Raw genomic sequence first — 14,285 nt, 5'->3', positions numbered from 1 at the left:
CTGACTAAGATTGTAGATTTGAGAAGATTTTTTGATTGCTTATTTTTTACTTAGATCTTTTCATTTTGCTAGCTTACACTTTGTGCGCTCTTTCTCTCTCTCTCTCTCTCTCTCTCTCTCTCTCTCTCTGGCATGCTACCTCTATTGTGAATTTTCTGTGTGCTTGCTTTTGACACCACAAGTTTTTTAATATATCTCATGGTATAATGATTGATTACTCGATGTCCATTACATGCTTTGTTGTAAACAGCTCATCCCTTTATGCTTTTGGACCTTCTACACCAACTCAGGTGCAGGCAGTCTAGATAGATGCTAGAATGTCCCAAAATAAGTTCTAACAAATGTAGATCACAGCAACAGACTAATAAGGCTAGCAATTTAGCTTACCATTTCCACATCATTGAACGGGCAGTGTGAACTGGCAAGCAGAAGCATGGTCAATATTTCTCTTCCATATAGGACAGTCTCAGAAGAAGAAAAATTTATCCATAATCCAGGTAGACTAAAAAAATCATATTTGGTTAATGTAAGTTCTCAAATGATCGATTGATAACACCGTCATGGACAACATAATAGTTCAGGTTGCTCATATTCAAAAGGAAACAGATGTATCATCTAATTTTCTTTTGCAGCCGTTATGAAGGCTACATGTTCAGAAAAGAGGTGTATGTACATGGTATATTGAAACAGCCAAAGATTAGAAATCGTTGACACATTTCTAATCCAGAGGGCCCTAACTGCAAACCTCAGTGAAGTATTTGATCTTACACTGAAAAGCTGACCTTTTATTGCTTCTACAATGATGCTTGTGTTGCTCAAGTAAAATTGCAAAAAATCTTAGACCAGTCTTAGCGTTTCAATCTCTCACTAATGTGGAGGGTCTTCTTCAAGGAGCTGCCACTCCATGACAATATGATACAAAAGCTGAACACCTTTCAAATATTAAAAGCGTGCTATGAAAACTTCCTGGCCGCAACTGGCTGTAAAATGCTTTTCATCCTTGATATTAACTTGAATGTCTCCTCTGCTTCCACCTGATGTGAAGGATTGCTTATAGCCACAGCTGCAACACGATCGGGGTGAAAACGAAGAAGAGCCTTTTTGTAAGCGGCATTTACCTGCCAAAGAGAAACAAACTTATATCTGTAACTTGTGTCGGCCTGCCACCTACCAATATTACAGATCCCATTCTAAATCTCTTCAGATACAGCAATCTGAATTTATGCACTTGTTTTGAAGCAAATATACAGACGGTAAATGCATCATAATTAAGCCTGTCTTCAAAGCTTCACAAAAAGTATTGATAATAGACCCCCAGGCAGACCCCTTTCTTCTATTCATAATGATAGGCAATCAGGTGGAAGCCAGCTGTGTGAGTGACTTGAAATAGACCACCCGTCATAGAATGTTTCACAACAATAGCAGCCACTAAAAATCCTCAGGATATCACAGTCTAATAACAACGTGAGAAACAAATGGTTTGATTAACAGAATGAAAGATATGCTAACAAGTTCACCAGCCCACAAATGGTTATCCAAAGCTACGGCTTCACTTCCATCTAGCCAGGCCCAAGGAAAAGGCCAAGCACATCAACTAACGAAATCTAGCTAAACAGCTCATTGAGAAAGTTACAAATCTTTCCTGCACCAATTGTTTTCAAGCATACCAAAGTCCAACTCAAAATCTCACTGCACAAACCATGCTACAATCAGCCAGCTTAACAGAATCCAGAATACTCTTCAAAGAACACAGTAGATAACACAAGCAATCAAAATCTCCAAGGTCCCCTAAGAGAGTTAAGGAAGACTATAATAAAAACCAATTTGGGACTTGCTCGCTCAGCTGACCATAGACCACCCAGGTCGGCCCCAGATCGGGGGCTGCCGCTTCAAAACCTGCCATATCGGGCTTGCCACAACAGCCCATATGGGCTTGGTATACACGGCCCAACTATGGATGTAAACCCCTCCCCTGCAGGCCCCCTCGTAGCCTAGAGCTGCAATTCTTACTATCCCTTAGCATTTGTTATTGGTTCATTGCCTTGGCTAAATATTCCAGCACTCCTTTGGTTAATGACAGACTTTCTAGCATAGACCAAGCTAGAGCAATAACCAGGCTGTTCCAGTTCAGTTTCTGCAGCACGATAATAGACATCACTTACACTACCCATGGCACTACAATGACTATTATCTACACATAGCCGGTAACTACATGCGCAATGTGCCATGTACACACACTGGCTGAACTCAGGTCTACAAAGGAAAGGGCAAGCCTAATGATGGCAAGTCCAAGAAAGACGGCTCTGATGACAAGGACACTTCCAAGAGGAAGCAGAAGGAGAAGTGCTTCTATTGTGACACGTCAGGACATTTTGCAAAGGACTGCAAAAAGAAGAAGGCGGATCAGAAAAACAAAAGGAAGGAGCCCGACTCAGATTCAGAGGGTGATACAAAGGCCAAAGCAAATGTGGTAATTGAAGAGTTGTTCCTGGTGACATGTCTGTGTGTTATTGAGATCATATATGTTGACCTAGAAACCATAGTGAGGATGTCTGACAGTGAGATGTGGGTCGACGAGGAGTCAGAGATCTTTGTAAAGGTGATGGACAGCATGGAGTGCTTGGTATCTTCCAAGTGCGTGGCTGTTGACACTGACACAAGGGTGGATTCCATGGATATTGTATTTCAGAAGGGGACAGTATAGGATTACGCAAGTGATTGGTGGGTGCCTCGATGAAGTGCATGGTTTGCTTTCAGTATGTATTCTTCATTTTAGCCTTTATAGCATGCTGTGGAAATACTCTGCTCTTCATTTATCTCAGGTAATGCGAGATTGGAAGGAATTGGGCCTTCTTCGAAGGCAAAAGGTGAAGTGTGGGTGCTTCTTCAAATCTCGGACGTAGATTGTTAGAAGGTGATGGACAAGGTGTACAGAAGCCAGAAGAGTACCTGCTTGAGAGCTCAGTAAGAGTTCGTGGTCCAAGTTATGTGGAGATATTCATTTGTTGCGGACCTTGCCAAAGGAAGGACGAGTTGAAACAGACCCTCAGAGCATGGTGCCTGGAGGACTCCAGGTTATTCACTCATTATCAGGGGAACAACTAGAAGATCGAACGGCTGGATTGCTCGAGTTCAAAGGCGGGAACGTGACTGAAGGCGGTGGTGTTAGGAGGTGCTACCAGAGATGGACCTGTGTACCAGCATGGTGTGCGGAAGTGGAACGAGACCTAGTGGAGCAGGAGCCATTGGATGAAAAGCCAGGAAAAGATTTTGACATCGAAGTGTTCCAAAGGACTACGGGTAGGGAGTCACTAGAGTATCGTCATCGACGTGTTGGCATTGGGCCGAGAAGTGTTGGTGAGAGGGGGTGTTGAAAAGGTCACCTCCCCATCTGCAAGCCCCCATATGAGGAGAGCATTGGGGGGGTGAACCTAGGTCGTGGGGGATGGCCACATGGGCAGCAAGATGGCTGCCATATGGGCAAGAATCAAAGAGAGAGAAGGCGCTTGCATGACGGGCCAAGTGGAGAGGGTAGTGGGCAGGGTCATAGCCTGCTAACAGGCCTTGAACATGGCGACACATGGCGGGTGACATCAGCGAAGGTACAGCTGCAATACAGCAGCAGTACGGATCAGTACGGCGCTGCACACGTGGCTGTAGAGAGCCTGGCAGAGGGCAGAACCAGCAGGACAGAAGGGGCAGAGGTGGAGGCTATGGTGGGCCAGCCACCTGGCCATAGATGTGCCCAAGGGTAGGGCCCAATGGGGGCTGCCCTTGGGGCCAGGCAGCAGCCCAAAAGAGCCCAACAGCTGCCCTTATATAGGGCAGTAAAGTCGGCCCAGGAGGGGCCAGAAAGTCGGCCAGGGGGAGGAAGAAAACTGACCAGCAGTCGGCCATTAGAGGCTGCTGGGTCGGTATGTTTTCCCAGCCCCTTGGGGCCTATAAAAGCAGAGGCCCTTGGCCTCATTCTACATCTTCAGGAGCAGCCCTCTGACAGCAGACAGGAGCAGCAAGCAGGCTAGCCTTGGGCCTATCTACAGGAGGTGAAGGTGACCCTAAAGAGGCTGCATACTGAGCTTGAGTGGCAGCTCACCTAGGCTGGTTTCCAGACAGCAAGGTGGAGAAGATCTTGGGATGGAAAGTCTACTTACGCTTGAGGTGAAGCACGTGGGCTCGAGTCTAGAGATAACCGGTAGATAGGAGAAGGACCTTGTGGTAAGATCAGAGGACCACACCATTGGTGGGACTCTGGATCTATCTCTTTTGTATTGTGTCCATAGCTTTGGACGGAAATATATTATTTGGGTGGTTTCTCTATCTGGCTGGTTTCCAGACAGCAAGGTGGAGAAGATCTTGGGACGGAAAGTCTACTTACGCTTGAGGTGAAGCACGCGGGCTCGAGTCTAGAGATAACCAGTAGATAGGAGAAGGACCTTGTGGTAAGATCAGAGGACCACACCATTGGTGGGATTCTGGATCTATCTCTTTTGTGTTGTGTCCATAGCTTTGGACGGAAATATATTATTTGGGTGGTTTCTCTATCTGGCTGGTTCATTGTTTATTGATGAGTCTGCACATCTAATCAATAGAGTCAGCCGTGACAAAGGCTAGCACTAAAGGAGAAGGCTAATTAAAAAGTAGTCCACATTCTCTTCATTCAAGCTACAACTCAAATCCAAAATTCTAAAGATCTAACAACTAAAACGAATGACAAAGCGGAGTTTCTTCTTGTATTATAGCCCTTTTTTAGAAATAATAGGATTAAATTACTAGTTTAAAAGATAAATGCACGTTTACTTCTGAAAAGACGAGAGAATCTAAAGAATTATGAAAGTAATTACTCCCTATTAAGTCATATCAGAGATGTTTGCGTCAATGTGAGGATTCGTATGATATTTAAAATACTGTACTCAAGTTGTTATTGTTTGTCATGAATATCAACTTGTAAATCTAAAAAAGATTGAATATATAGTTAGAAATGACCCAACAGAGGATATGCACAGCGGAAGACTAATAGAATTGCCCAGGAGCTCACACAGTGTGGTGTGGGGTGTGGAATCACAAACTTCTTAACTTAATGTGCATAGATGAGAGCATAAGCGTAGCTTTGCTTACTAACTTATTATTATTTATTTTCTTGTTTATTCTTAACTTTGTCCAAAGTTGCTTAGAAACTCTCTTCTTTTTCAATTGTTCAAAAAAAGAGTTTAATTTGAAAGATTGGATATATTGTAGTCTTATGAAGGGGGGTGTGTGTATAAATATAATATAAATATATATAGTGGACTTTAGAACAACAAAAATCTGAATTTGTACGATTGGTTTTTCAAAGGTGTATAAATGTGTGCGTGTGTGTTTTTTCACCCAAAGGTATGGGATGGGTAGTCTTACCTAGGATGGACTAAGGTTGGAGGTTGGCTGACCTCTAGCTCGGGGGTTATCCTGAGGGGTCTACTTTTGCCTGGTGTCGAACTGGCCTACACCATATGTGTCCCTTTGTTTGTATAATGACGATTGTTGAACTTGCATGTTAGCATGGAGATAAAGGAGATCCTAGAACCCCCAAGTTAGTGGTGACTATAACCTGTAGGAGCTGTTCCACTCAGGCTTTACTAAAGGGTCAAACTTATTAGAAAATAAACACAATGAGGAAGATTTGGAGGATGATCTACTTTCGGGATGAGGAAATGGACGTCTGTTAAAAGAAAGAGGCTGCTCCTCATTTGGTTGATGTGACATACTCCTTGGGCCCCTATTGTACATACGATAAGGGCTGGCTCTTTTAGAGTCAGGTGCTGATTTGCCAAGGGGCTAGGTAGTGTCTTATTGAATAATTGAAATGGAGGAAAAATTGCCTTTTTCAATATGATCTAGGCGGGTCTGAACTGTTTAATTGTGCAGATTGCACCAATTCTTCACCTTTCATCTTGCTGTAATTATGATTTTGGTCACCCATCTGTTGGGAGTTGAATTTTCTTCTCTTTTCTCAATGAATCTTACAAGTCCTTTCTCTATATCTGGCCTACCTCCCTTAGGCTTATTGTCAGCCACTACCTCAACTACGTGAAGTAAGAAGCGCAGCCTTGAGGGTTAAATTGGAAAAACACTTCGGCTATTTTGGCAGTGATCTGAAGAAGGACCTAGACGAGCCATTGATGCTCACAAAAATCTAGAATTGCTTCTTGTGTGATACCAGCGGTGCCTCTTGTTATACAATCAAACCTTCAATTAGGTTGTCTCCAGATTCCAAATGTAATTTTAAATTACAGAAACACAGGATGCATGTGGCAATTCTGGCTACGTCCTTTAGTTGTCTTAATGGTCAAGAAGGGCTCATAATACCAAGGTGATGACTTCCTGTACCAAGGGAAACTCAATCTGATTAGACAGTCTTTTGATGTCGGGAATCGGATATGTTTTTGTACAACCTTGCAAAGGTGATGTGCCTTTAACAACATGCAACATATTTCGCATGTCCCCACACAGTGCTTATGGCTTGATTCACGTGCAAACTATTAGCCGATAGCCATTGGGCTCTTGTTTGTAACTGTACATTGGCATGAATGTACAACTGTACTTGGTATTGTTTTTAGCAGCATAAGAGCATGTAATATCTTCTAATTGCTGATGAACAATGTGAGTGTGTCCTTGTGGCTCAAGATGATCACTGCTGGACATAGTCATTCTAGTCTTACAAAGGTCAACTTTTCAAAAGTTTTACTAGACAATATCCTTCAGCATGCCATGCAATCTGAAACACGTGTCAGTGCATTGTTGTGTTACTTCAGGCACTTTAACATCAGTTCTCATTGGATTGATATGTGGCATATAACTCGTTACTTGATGGATGCACATTTTCTTTCCCTTCATGAGTAGGTAAAGGTATTAACATCCCTTGGGCATGCTAACAATCTGCTTTGACCTCTTGATAAAGTTTGAGAAACAGAGATAATCCTGTGGAGGACCTGGAATGGGAAGAGTTGGAGGATGATCCACTCCTGGGATGAGGAGATGGACGTCTTGGTCTTTCTGTAGGCAGTCCATCCCCAAAGCATTGCTCGTATGGGACCAATGCCCACAGTGGCCATTCCTCCTTGCCTGATAGCATGAGATTAGTGGCTTATTCATGGTCATCATCCTGAGGTAGCATTTTTCTTGCTTTACCCTTGTTTTGGAAAATTGAGTTGAGCTTCTGGTTGCCATCACAAACAGTTCACAGTTTTGACATGAACTTAAAAGTATGCAATTTCTTTCCTTATTGAAATTTGTGGAGCGTCGTACAGCACCAAGTAAGGCCATGATGAGGTTTAGTTCATCAGATCATCTAATGATTGATGGAGGCCCGAATTTTACCTTTTTTGAGAATTTGCCTTCTATTTGAATTTCTCATCCAAATGCTAATCAATTCGAAATCTGAACACATGAATTTGGGAAGAATAGATGATAGGTGGTGCCTAGAATTTCCAAAATAGCTGTAGATTTTACTGATGTGGCAGCTGTGCTGACCAGGAGGGTTTTGCAGAATAGTCAGGTCAAACCTGATCCAATCCAGTAAACAGTCCGGACACCCCTGCTCTCCAAATTTCATAACAATCTGGTCATTATATCAGCACTTATTGCTGACAGGTGATGTTAGACACTCGTTATCCAAAATCAGTTGATACTGCATAATTTTCAGTGATCAACACATATAGCTCTGCTCAGGAGATCATGTTGAACCTGATGATGAGAAAAAATAAATAAATCCAGATGGTGACATGTGGCACCTGCTGATTGGAGTGTCTTCCCGCAACATGGACTGACGATACAACGCTTCAAGCAGAAATTCCCAGGAAAGGGCTCTGATGCCAATTGAGACAGAACTGAACTAGGGTTCCCAAACAAAAAAAGGTGGATTGGTCTCGTAGCCCTATGGCACATTCTCTTATATAAGTAGGGTTATGACATACTCCCTTATATTCATGAAGGGTATGACCTATCCTCTTATATATTTTGCATATCCTCTTATATATTTTGCATATGTACATTCTCTTATATGTACATTCCCTTAGATGTATTCTCACGTAAAGGCTATGCATGAATTCCCATGCAAGGTATATATACCTCTGTAAATGTTTTTGTTTACCTCTTTTTTCTTCTCTTTCATTTTCTATTTTATTTTCTGTGTAGTTTTTTTATCTTTAGAACAACAAAAAATCTAAATTTGTATGATTGGACTTTTTCTAGTCATACAAAGGTATAAATATACCTCTGTAATGGACTACCAATACTATATAAGCTGAGAGCGCACAGTTAGGGCGCTTGTGCCATTGCCAAGGATTATCTCAAGAAGAGGAGCAATGGACCCAACTCCTCAAAAGTCATAGGTTTGGTCCTCTGTCTTGCTGTCACAGTCGTTACAAAGCTTTTGAAACTCCAAGGTAGCATCCTCAGTACCATCAAGGCCAAATAGCATTAGTCCACCTTCTGACCAATTGATGCCAGTCGATCCCTCACCACCTTGACCTTTTTTTTTTTCAGAGAAAGGAACCTTCTATTAATGCTTGAAAGATTTTCATACAAGACCGCAGCCCCGAAGGTGCTGAGTATGGAAAAAAACCGGAAAGGCTGAAAGAAAAACCGGCTGTTTCAAAGAAACCCAGTTCACTGCCTAAGGGGATCTCTGGAACTGGGACTAATAGCCAAGTGGGGGGACTATACAGCCAACGAAGTGAAGATGTAGAAAACACCTGCAAGCCAAGCCTTGCAGAAACAAGCACGCCTCTCGATAGTCGCCCTAGAGCCTGGAGTCCGCTATCCCAAGTGGACCGTAGAGTGTAAATGATATCCTGCCATATGGCAACTAGGGTAGCCACGGGTGGAACCGGGTGCTCACCCATCACAAGACTGCAGCGAGCCACCCAAATGTTCCAACCGTGATACTGGCTAACACCTCCTAGACACTGTCCTCCTTAGGAGTAGGAGGAGCTAGACTGTCACGGGGAACTGCCTCGTGGAGTGCAATCCTCTGGATGCTCTGACCCCGTATCCGGTAGGCTGGGAAGATCTCATCAATCTGAAATGCGTGTCCTCCCTCTGTCAACCAAGCCACCATCCCCCAGGTGTAGTCTCTATGAAGACTCTGCATACGTGTCATGATCATGAGGGCTCCCATCTAGATCCTTGCTGTGCTACGACAACTCCACAGGCAATGTGGGATAGTCTCCAAGGCACCAACGGAGCAACAATGGCACTGCCTGACCACTCGCATCTGCTCCAACCACGGTCCGATGGGCAAGCCTCCGTGGGCGGCCAGCCAAAAGAAGTAAGAGATCTTCCTCGGCCGCAAGCTAGACCACAACCGCGTCCAAAACCTGGAGCGCACATCTCGGGGTACTCTCTGGGTCACCCAATGTCTCTTCCTCAAAGGGGTCTACCTCGACGAGTCCATCTGAAGCCTCCTGTCAATCCATGTGGTGTAGGAAAAGAAGGGCACCTCATCCACCTGCTCAGCTGGGCCGCCCCTGGAGGGCCAAAACCACTCTCCCAGATCCCGCTAGACCTCCCTCAAGGGTCTACCCTCCCACAGCCAAAGGCACCATCTAAAGGCATCCTGCTCTAAAATACTGGGAGGGTCAATGTGCCACTCCTTCCCCAAACGGCCCACCACTCTGATCATCTGCCAATGTATCCCATCAAGACTCCCATCCATCTCGGGGTCACTCTCAGTGAGTGGCTGAAGTAGGTCTCCAAGTCCTACAAGGAAGAAGCCGGGGTGCGTGCTACCGCGCTGCATCAACATCCTCAAGTAAACACCAGTACTAAAAAACTACCCCAACCATCTACTATCTCTCCAAACGTGAAGTTCTTCCCACCAGGACTCCGGAATGGCTAAGTCAATCTCGCCCATCCCCTGCCCTGCCCTGGCCCTCGTAGATGCACTAGGGCATCAAGCCTCGTCTCTGTCTCCATAGGTAGTTTGCTCCAACGGCCAAAGGACCCTCCTAGACCACTGTGCCCAACCAATGTGAGTTCGCTATCCGAGCATACGGCCCTCCTGATCTCTGATCTCTGGGTGCTACTTAAGGGGCTGGCGCTCAAACTCCTCTCTGCATCTGGGCGGAGCACGGATGACACCACTTGCCAGTCTCTGCCATACCCTGTGAAGACTCCTCATCAAGGGAGAGCCCTTCCCCGTAAGGGGGGCCTCTGAGAAGATCAATCGATGTGAAGGCTGCCAATGTCCCCCACTGCATGCGGTGTTCCTCAGAAGCTCTCGCTGTAAGAGGAGCTTCCAAGGCTCCGCACCTGGGGTGAGGCCACGAACCACCAACTTGCCCAAAAGAGCCCCACTCTGCATCTCCGGATCAATGACACCCAAGCCTCCCAGTGCCTGCGATATGATCACTCTCTGCCAAGCTACTCGGGCCCTAGTGTTCCTCGTGCCATCTGAACCTGCCCAAAGGAAGTTCCGTACCAATCGTCGGAGCTGCCCAATGCAACCTTTGTGAAAGCACCAGCAGGAGGCGATATACCAGGCTGTGGCAAGAAGGACCTGGTTTGCCACTAAGGCACGACCTGCTAAGGAGAGTTTGACCGAGCTCCAATAAAGAAGCTTGCGCCGAACAATCTCAAGGACTGAGGCAATCTGTTGCTCTGTTGTAATGTCAATATCCACCTAACATCCGAGGTATCTAGCTGTCTGGCCCCGCGGTATCCATTTGAAGCCAAAGTCACTCCCCTACTCCCAGATCTCCTATGTCTCCTCAAAGCCTGTGAAGAAACCTATAGATTTTGTCCAGTTGATCCGTGCCCCCGAGGCCTCACAATAAATAGCCAGGGCGTCCCTGACTCTCTCCAGAGTCGCTGTGGTGCCCTCAACATGCAAGGCCATGTCGTATGCAAACTCCGAGTCAAGTAGCTCCTCCTCCTGTCTGATTGGGAGCTTCAACCCTATGAGACCCGCCACCTCAAATAGTAGCCCAAAGCCTCCGCCACAAACAAGAAGAGGAAGGGAGCAAGTGGGCAGCCCTGGCGGACTGAGCGAGAGAGAGGAAAGGCCTCACCTATGTGTCCTCCAATAAGCATCTGGCTAGAGCTCCTTGCATATAGCGCTGAAACTCCTCTAACCCATTTGTCTGAGAAACCCAATCTCCTCATAGTGTCCTCCAAGAAAGACCACTCCACCCTGTCGTAGGCCTTCTCAAAGTCCAAAAGGACGGCCAACGACTGTGACTCCTCTCTGGATCAATCCACTGCCTCCCAGAACGTGAAGATGTTGTCCAGGATGCTACGCTCCTAGACAAACCCAGTCTCTGTGTCATGGATGATGTCGGTAAGACGGGACCGTAACCGCAAACTCAAGACCTTGGCGAGGATCTTGTATGCAGAATCAAGTAAAGTAATCGGCCTCCACTGTCGGATGTCTGACCTATCTCCCCCTTTCGGGATCAAACAAATCCACCCCTTGCTCAATGACTGAGGGAGAAGGCCTGTGTCAAAAATCTCTTGGCAAGCTAGATGGAAAGGGGTGGAGATAATCTCCCAAAAGTTCCCTAAGAAGGCCGGAGTCAAGCCATCCTCACCCGGGCACTTCTGGGTTGGAAGAGCCTTGAGGGCTTCCCAGAGCTTCTCATCTATGAAAGGCTCCTCAAGTCTGCTGCATAAGTCATGCGAGACTACTGGCGGAACGTGATCCCAAACTAGCTCTCGGGCCACAAGACCAGTTGCAATTATCCTCTCCGTCTGAAAGAGCTGGCTGTAGAAACCCGTGGTCATGTCCAAAATCTCTTGCGGGTCAATATGCATGAAGCCCTGCGAGTCCCAGAGACGTTGTAGCTGTGTGCCTGTCGATTGGGGCCCAGTGGTCTGAAAGAACTACTTCGTCGTCCTGTCCCCCTGTTGCACCCATCGGGCCCGAGAGGAATAATAGGAGAACTCAGCCCGCCATACCTCCGTGTCTTGGAGCTCGAGACAAGTGCTCTCGAATCTGTAACTAAGTCACTGAGACACTGAGTCCTGCTCCCTGAGCCTCTCGATGGAGGCGAGATCTCTCCTCAAAGCCCGCTCTCGCTCCTGAAGGGTACTCCTCCGCCGAAGGGCGTGAGCTAGCAGCTCCTCACTGCTCCTCTGAATCGCATCGGCCACCCACGTAGCCCAGTCCTCACACAGTGTTGTCTCGAACTGCTCCTAAATCCCTGCTATGACCTGTTGAATCTCCTCGTCCTGCAGGAGGTCCTCCGGAGTGCGGACCCCCTTTTGGGGGAGACCTCAGTAAGGCTGATCCAAGTGAAGTACCACTGGAGAGTGGTCTGACATCATGGTACTTGCCAAAATCCCGATAGATCCACCTCTGTGTAGTGTCCAATCCCCAACCTAGAAACGGTCTAGTCTCTCTAGCAATCCATCGTGTCTCCTCTGTCCAAAGGAGAAGAGAAGACTGCCAGGTGTCCTGTTGAAATCTGGCGCTCTCCACAGATCTCTGTCACTGATCGTGAAAATGAACTGCTCCCAGATGCTACGCTCTAGAAAAAGAGGCACCGCCTTACTTGTCTTTCCCAAACTCCAGGTTGTTCTTTGAATTCCTTGGTCTCTCTAGAAGACTTACTCTTCCTAAACTTCTTGTGTTTCCTTCTTTTCCTGGATGGTTTATCTGATAAAGAAGAAGATACAGAAGTTGAGCTCGAGGTAGACGGTGAAGGACTAGGAGATCGGTGATGATGCCTCGATCTCTTCCTGCTATAGGACCGTCCCCTATGAGATCTCTCTCTCTCTGGCTGTACACGAGAGTGTGCCTCTGGCATTGCAACATCATAAGCTGCATTAGGCATATTTTCTAATCGAAACAAATGCTGAGCTCTTGGATCCCTTCTAAGATTTTCCATCTCTTGCATACGAGTGCGTACCATCTGCTCAAATTCTTGCTGATTTTGCTGCACACTTCTCTGTCTTGGATGTACATCCCTATCTTGTGAATCCCACTAGATAGGTGATTGAGCCATTTTCTTACAACTCGTCTGAGATCTGCAAGTTTCTCACACACACTGTGTATGCAACTGATGCACACAACCTTTGCTTTTCAAAGAGAAAAAATTACCTCAACAAGAGGTGTCTTGCATTCACAATCTATGCCAGTACCGAGCTGTCAACTCAAGGCATATACCCACACAGTTGCCAAGGCATCAACAACTATATTGCCCCTTTTCTGGCTGCTGCAAAAAGCACTGAGTATGCATGTAATTCCCTTTTCCTGAGCACAAAGGCATGCATCCCTTTGCTTGTGCAAATCTCTGATTTTTCTCTGATTTCTGCTTTTTCTGACAGTAAATACTCTCTCAGATGAAAACTACTAGCAGAAACAGTCTCTGCAACTGTCTTTTTTTTTTTGTGTGGACAGTAACTGGATGAAGTAACCGGCTGGTTACACTAATCAGATCAGTCCTGTTCTGGTCTGGTTACATTGACAGACTGAAAAGGCTGAAGAGGTCGACATTTCTGCTGCTAAACCACACAGCAAAGTCAATCAAACTCAATCTTCAGTAGCCCAGAACTCTGAACGTACCTACCTAAACTTGAGTCACCCTCCTCGCAAGGGCACTATCCTCTAGTCGTGGAAGTCGATTCCCAAGAGCTTCCGAGTCAGGGTCGTCCTTCAGCAAGGTCCCTGCCTTCAAGCTCCCACACCTGTGAGCCTCCTACTTCGGCACTGATACCATGTTAGAAATGACCCAACAGAGGGTACACACAGCGGAAGACTAATAGAATTGCCCAAGAGCTCACACAGTGTGGTGTGGGGTGAGGAATCACAAACTTCTTAACTTAATGTGCATAGAATAGATGTGCATACTCATTAATAGACAATGAACCAGCCAGATAGAGAAACCACCCAAATAATATATTTCCGTCCAAAGCTATGGACACAATACAAAAGAGAGAGATCCACAGTCCCACCAATGGTGTGGTCCTCTGATCTTACCACAAGGTCCTTCTCCTATCTACCGGTTATCTCTAGACTTGAGCCCACGTGCTCCACCTCAAGCGTAAGTAGACTTTCCGTCCAAAGATCTTCTCCACCTTGCTGTCTGGAAACCAGCCTAGGTGGGCTACCACTCAAACTCAGTCTGCAGCTCCTTTAGGGTCACCTTCACCTCCTGTAGATAGGCCCAAGGCTAGCCTGCTTGCTGCTCCTGTCTGCTGTCAGAGGGCTGCTCCTGAAGATATAGAATGAGGCTAGGGGCCTCTGCTTTTATAGGCCCCAAGGGGCTGGGAAAACATACCGACCCAGCAGCCTCTAATGGCCGACTGCT

At 46.1% G+C, this 14,285-nt stretch overlaps 1 protein-coding gene across 1 annotated transcript in view; it reads right to left on the bottom strand.

Moving 5' to 3' along the window:
- Positions 1-523: 523 nt before the first annotated feature.
- Positions 524-14,285, bottom strand: part of LOC147894580 (uncharacterized) — a 28,258-nt gene continuing 14,496 nt past the window's right edge. The window contains exon 5 of the mRNA XM_087385082.1: positions 524-1,118. Within this exon, the coding sequence (XP_087241208.1) occupies positions 954-1,118 (165 nt within the window). The 3' untranslated portion in view covers positions 524-953. The remainder of the gene's footprint in view (positions 1,119-14,285) is intronic.

The sequence above is a fragment of the Dipteris shenzhenensis genome, chromosome 14, assembly GCF_047967505.1.
Source record: "Dipteris shenzhenensis isolate YYH24624 ecotype China chromosome 14, Dip_SZ_1.0, whole genome shotgun sequence".
NCBI classification, from domain to species: domain Eukaryota; kingdom Viridiplantae; phylum Streptophyta; class Polypodiopsida; order Gleicheniales; family Dipteridaceae; genus Dipteris; species Dipteris shenzhenensis.
The sequence above is the reverse complement of the archived record's forward strand: the minus strand, read 5'-3'. Positions and strand labels throughout refer to the sequence as shown.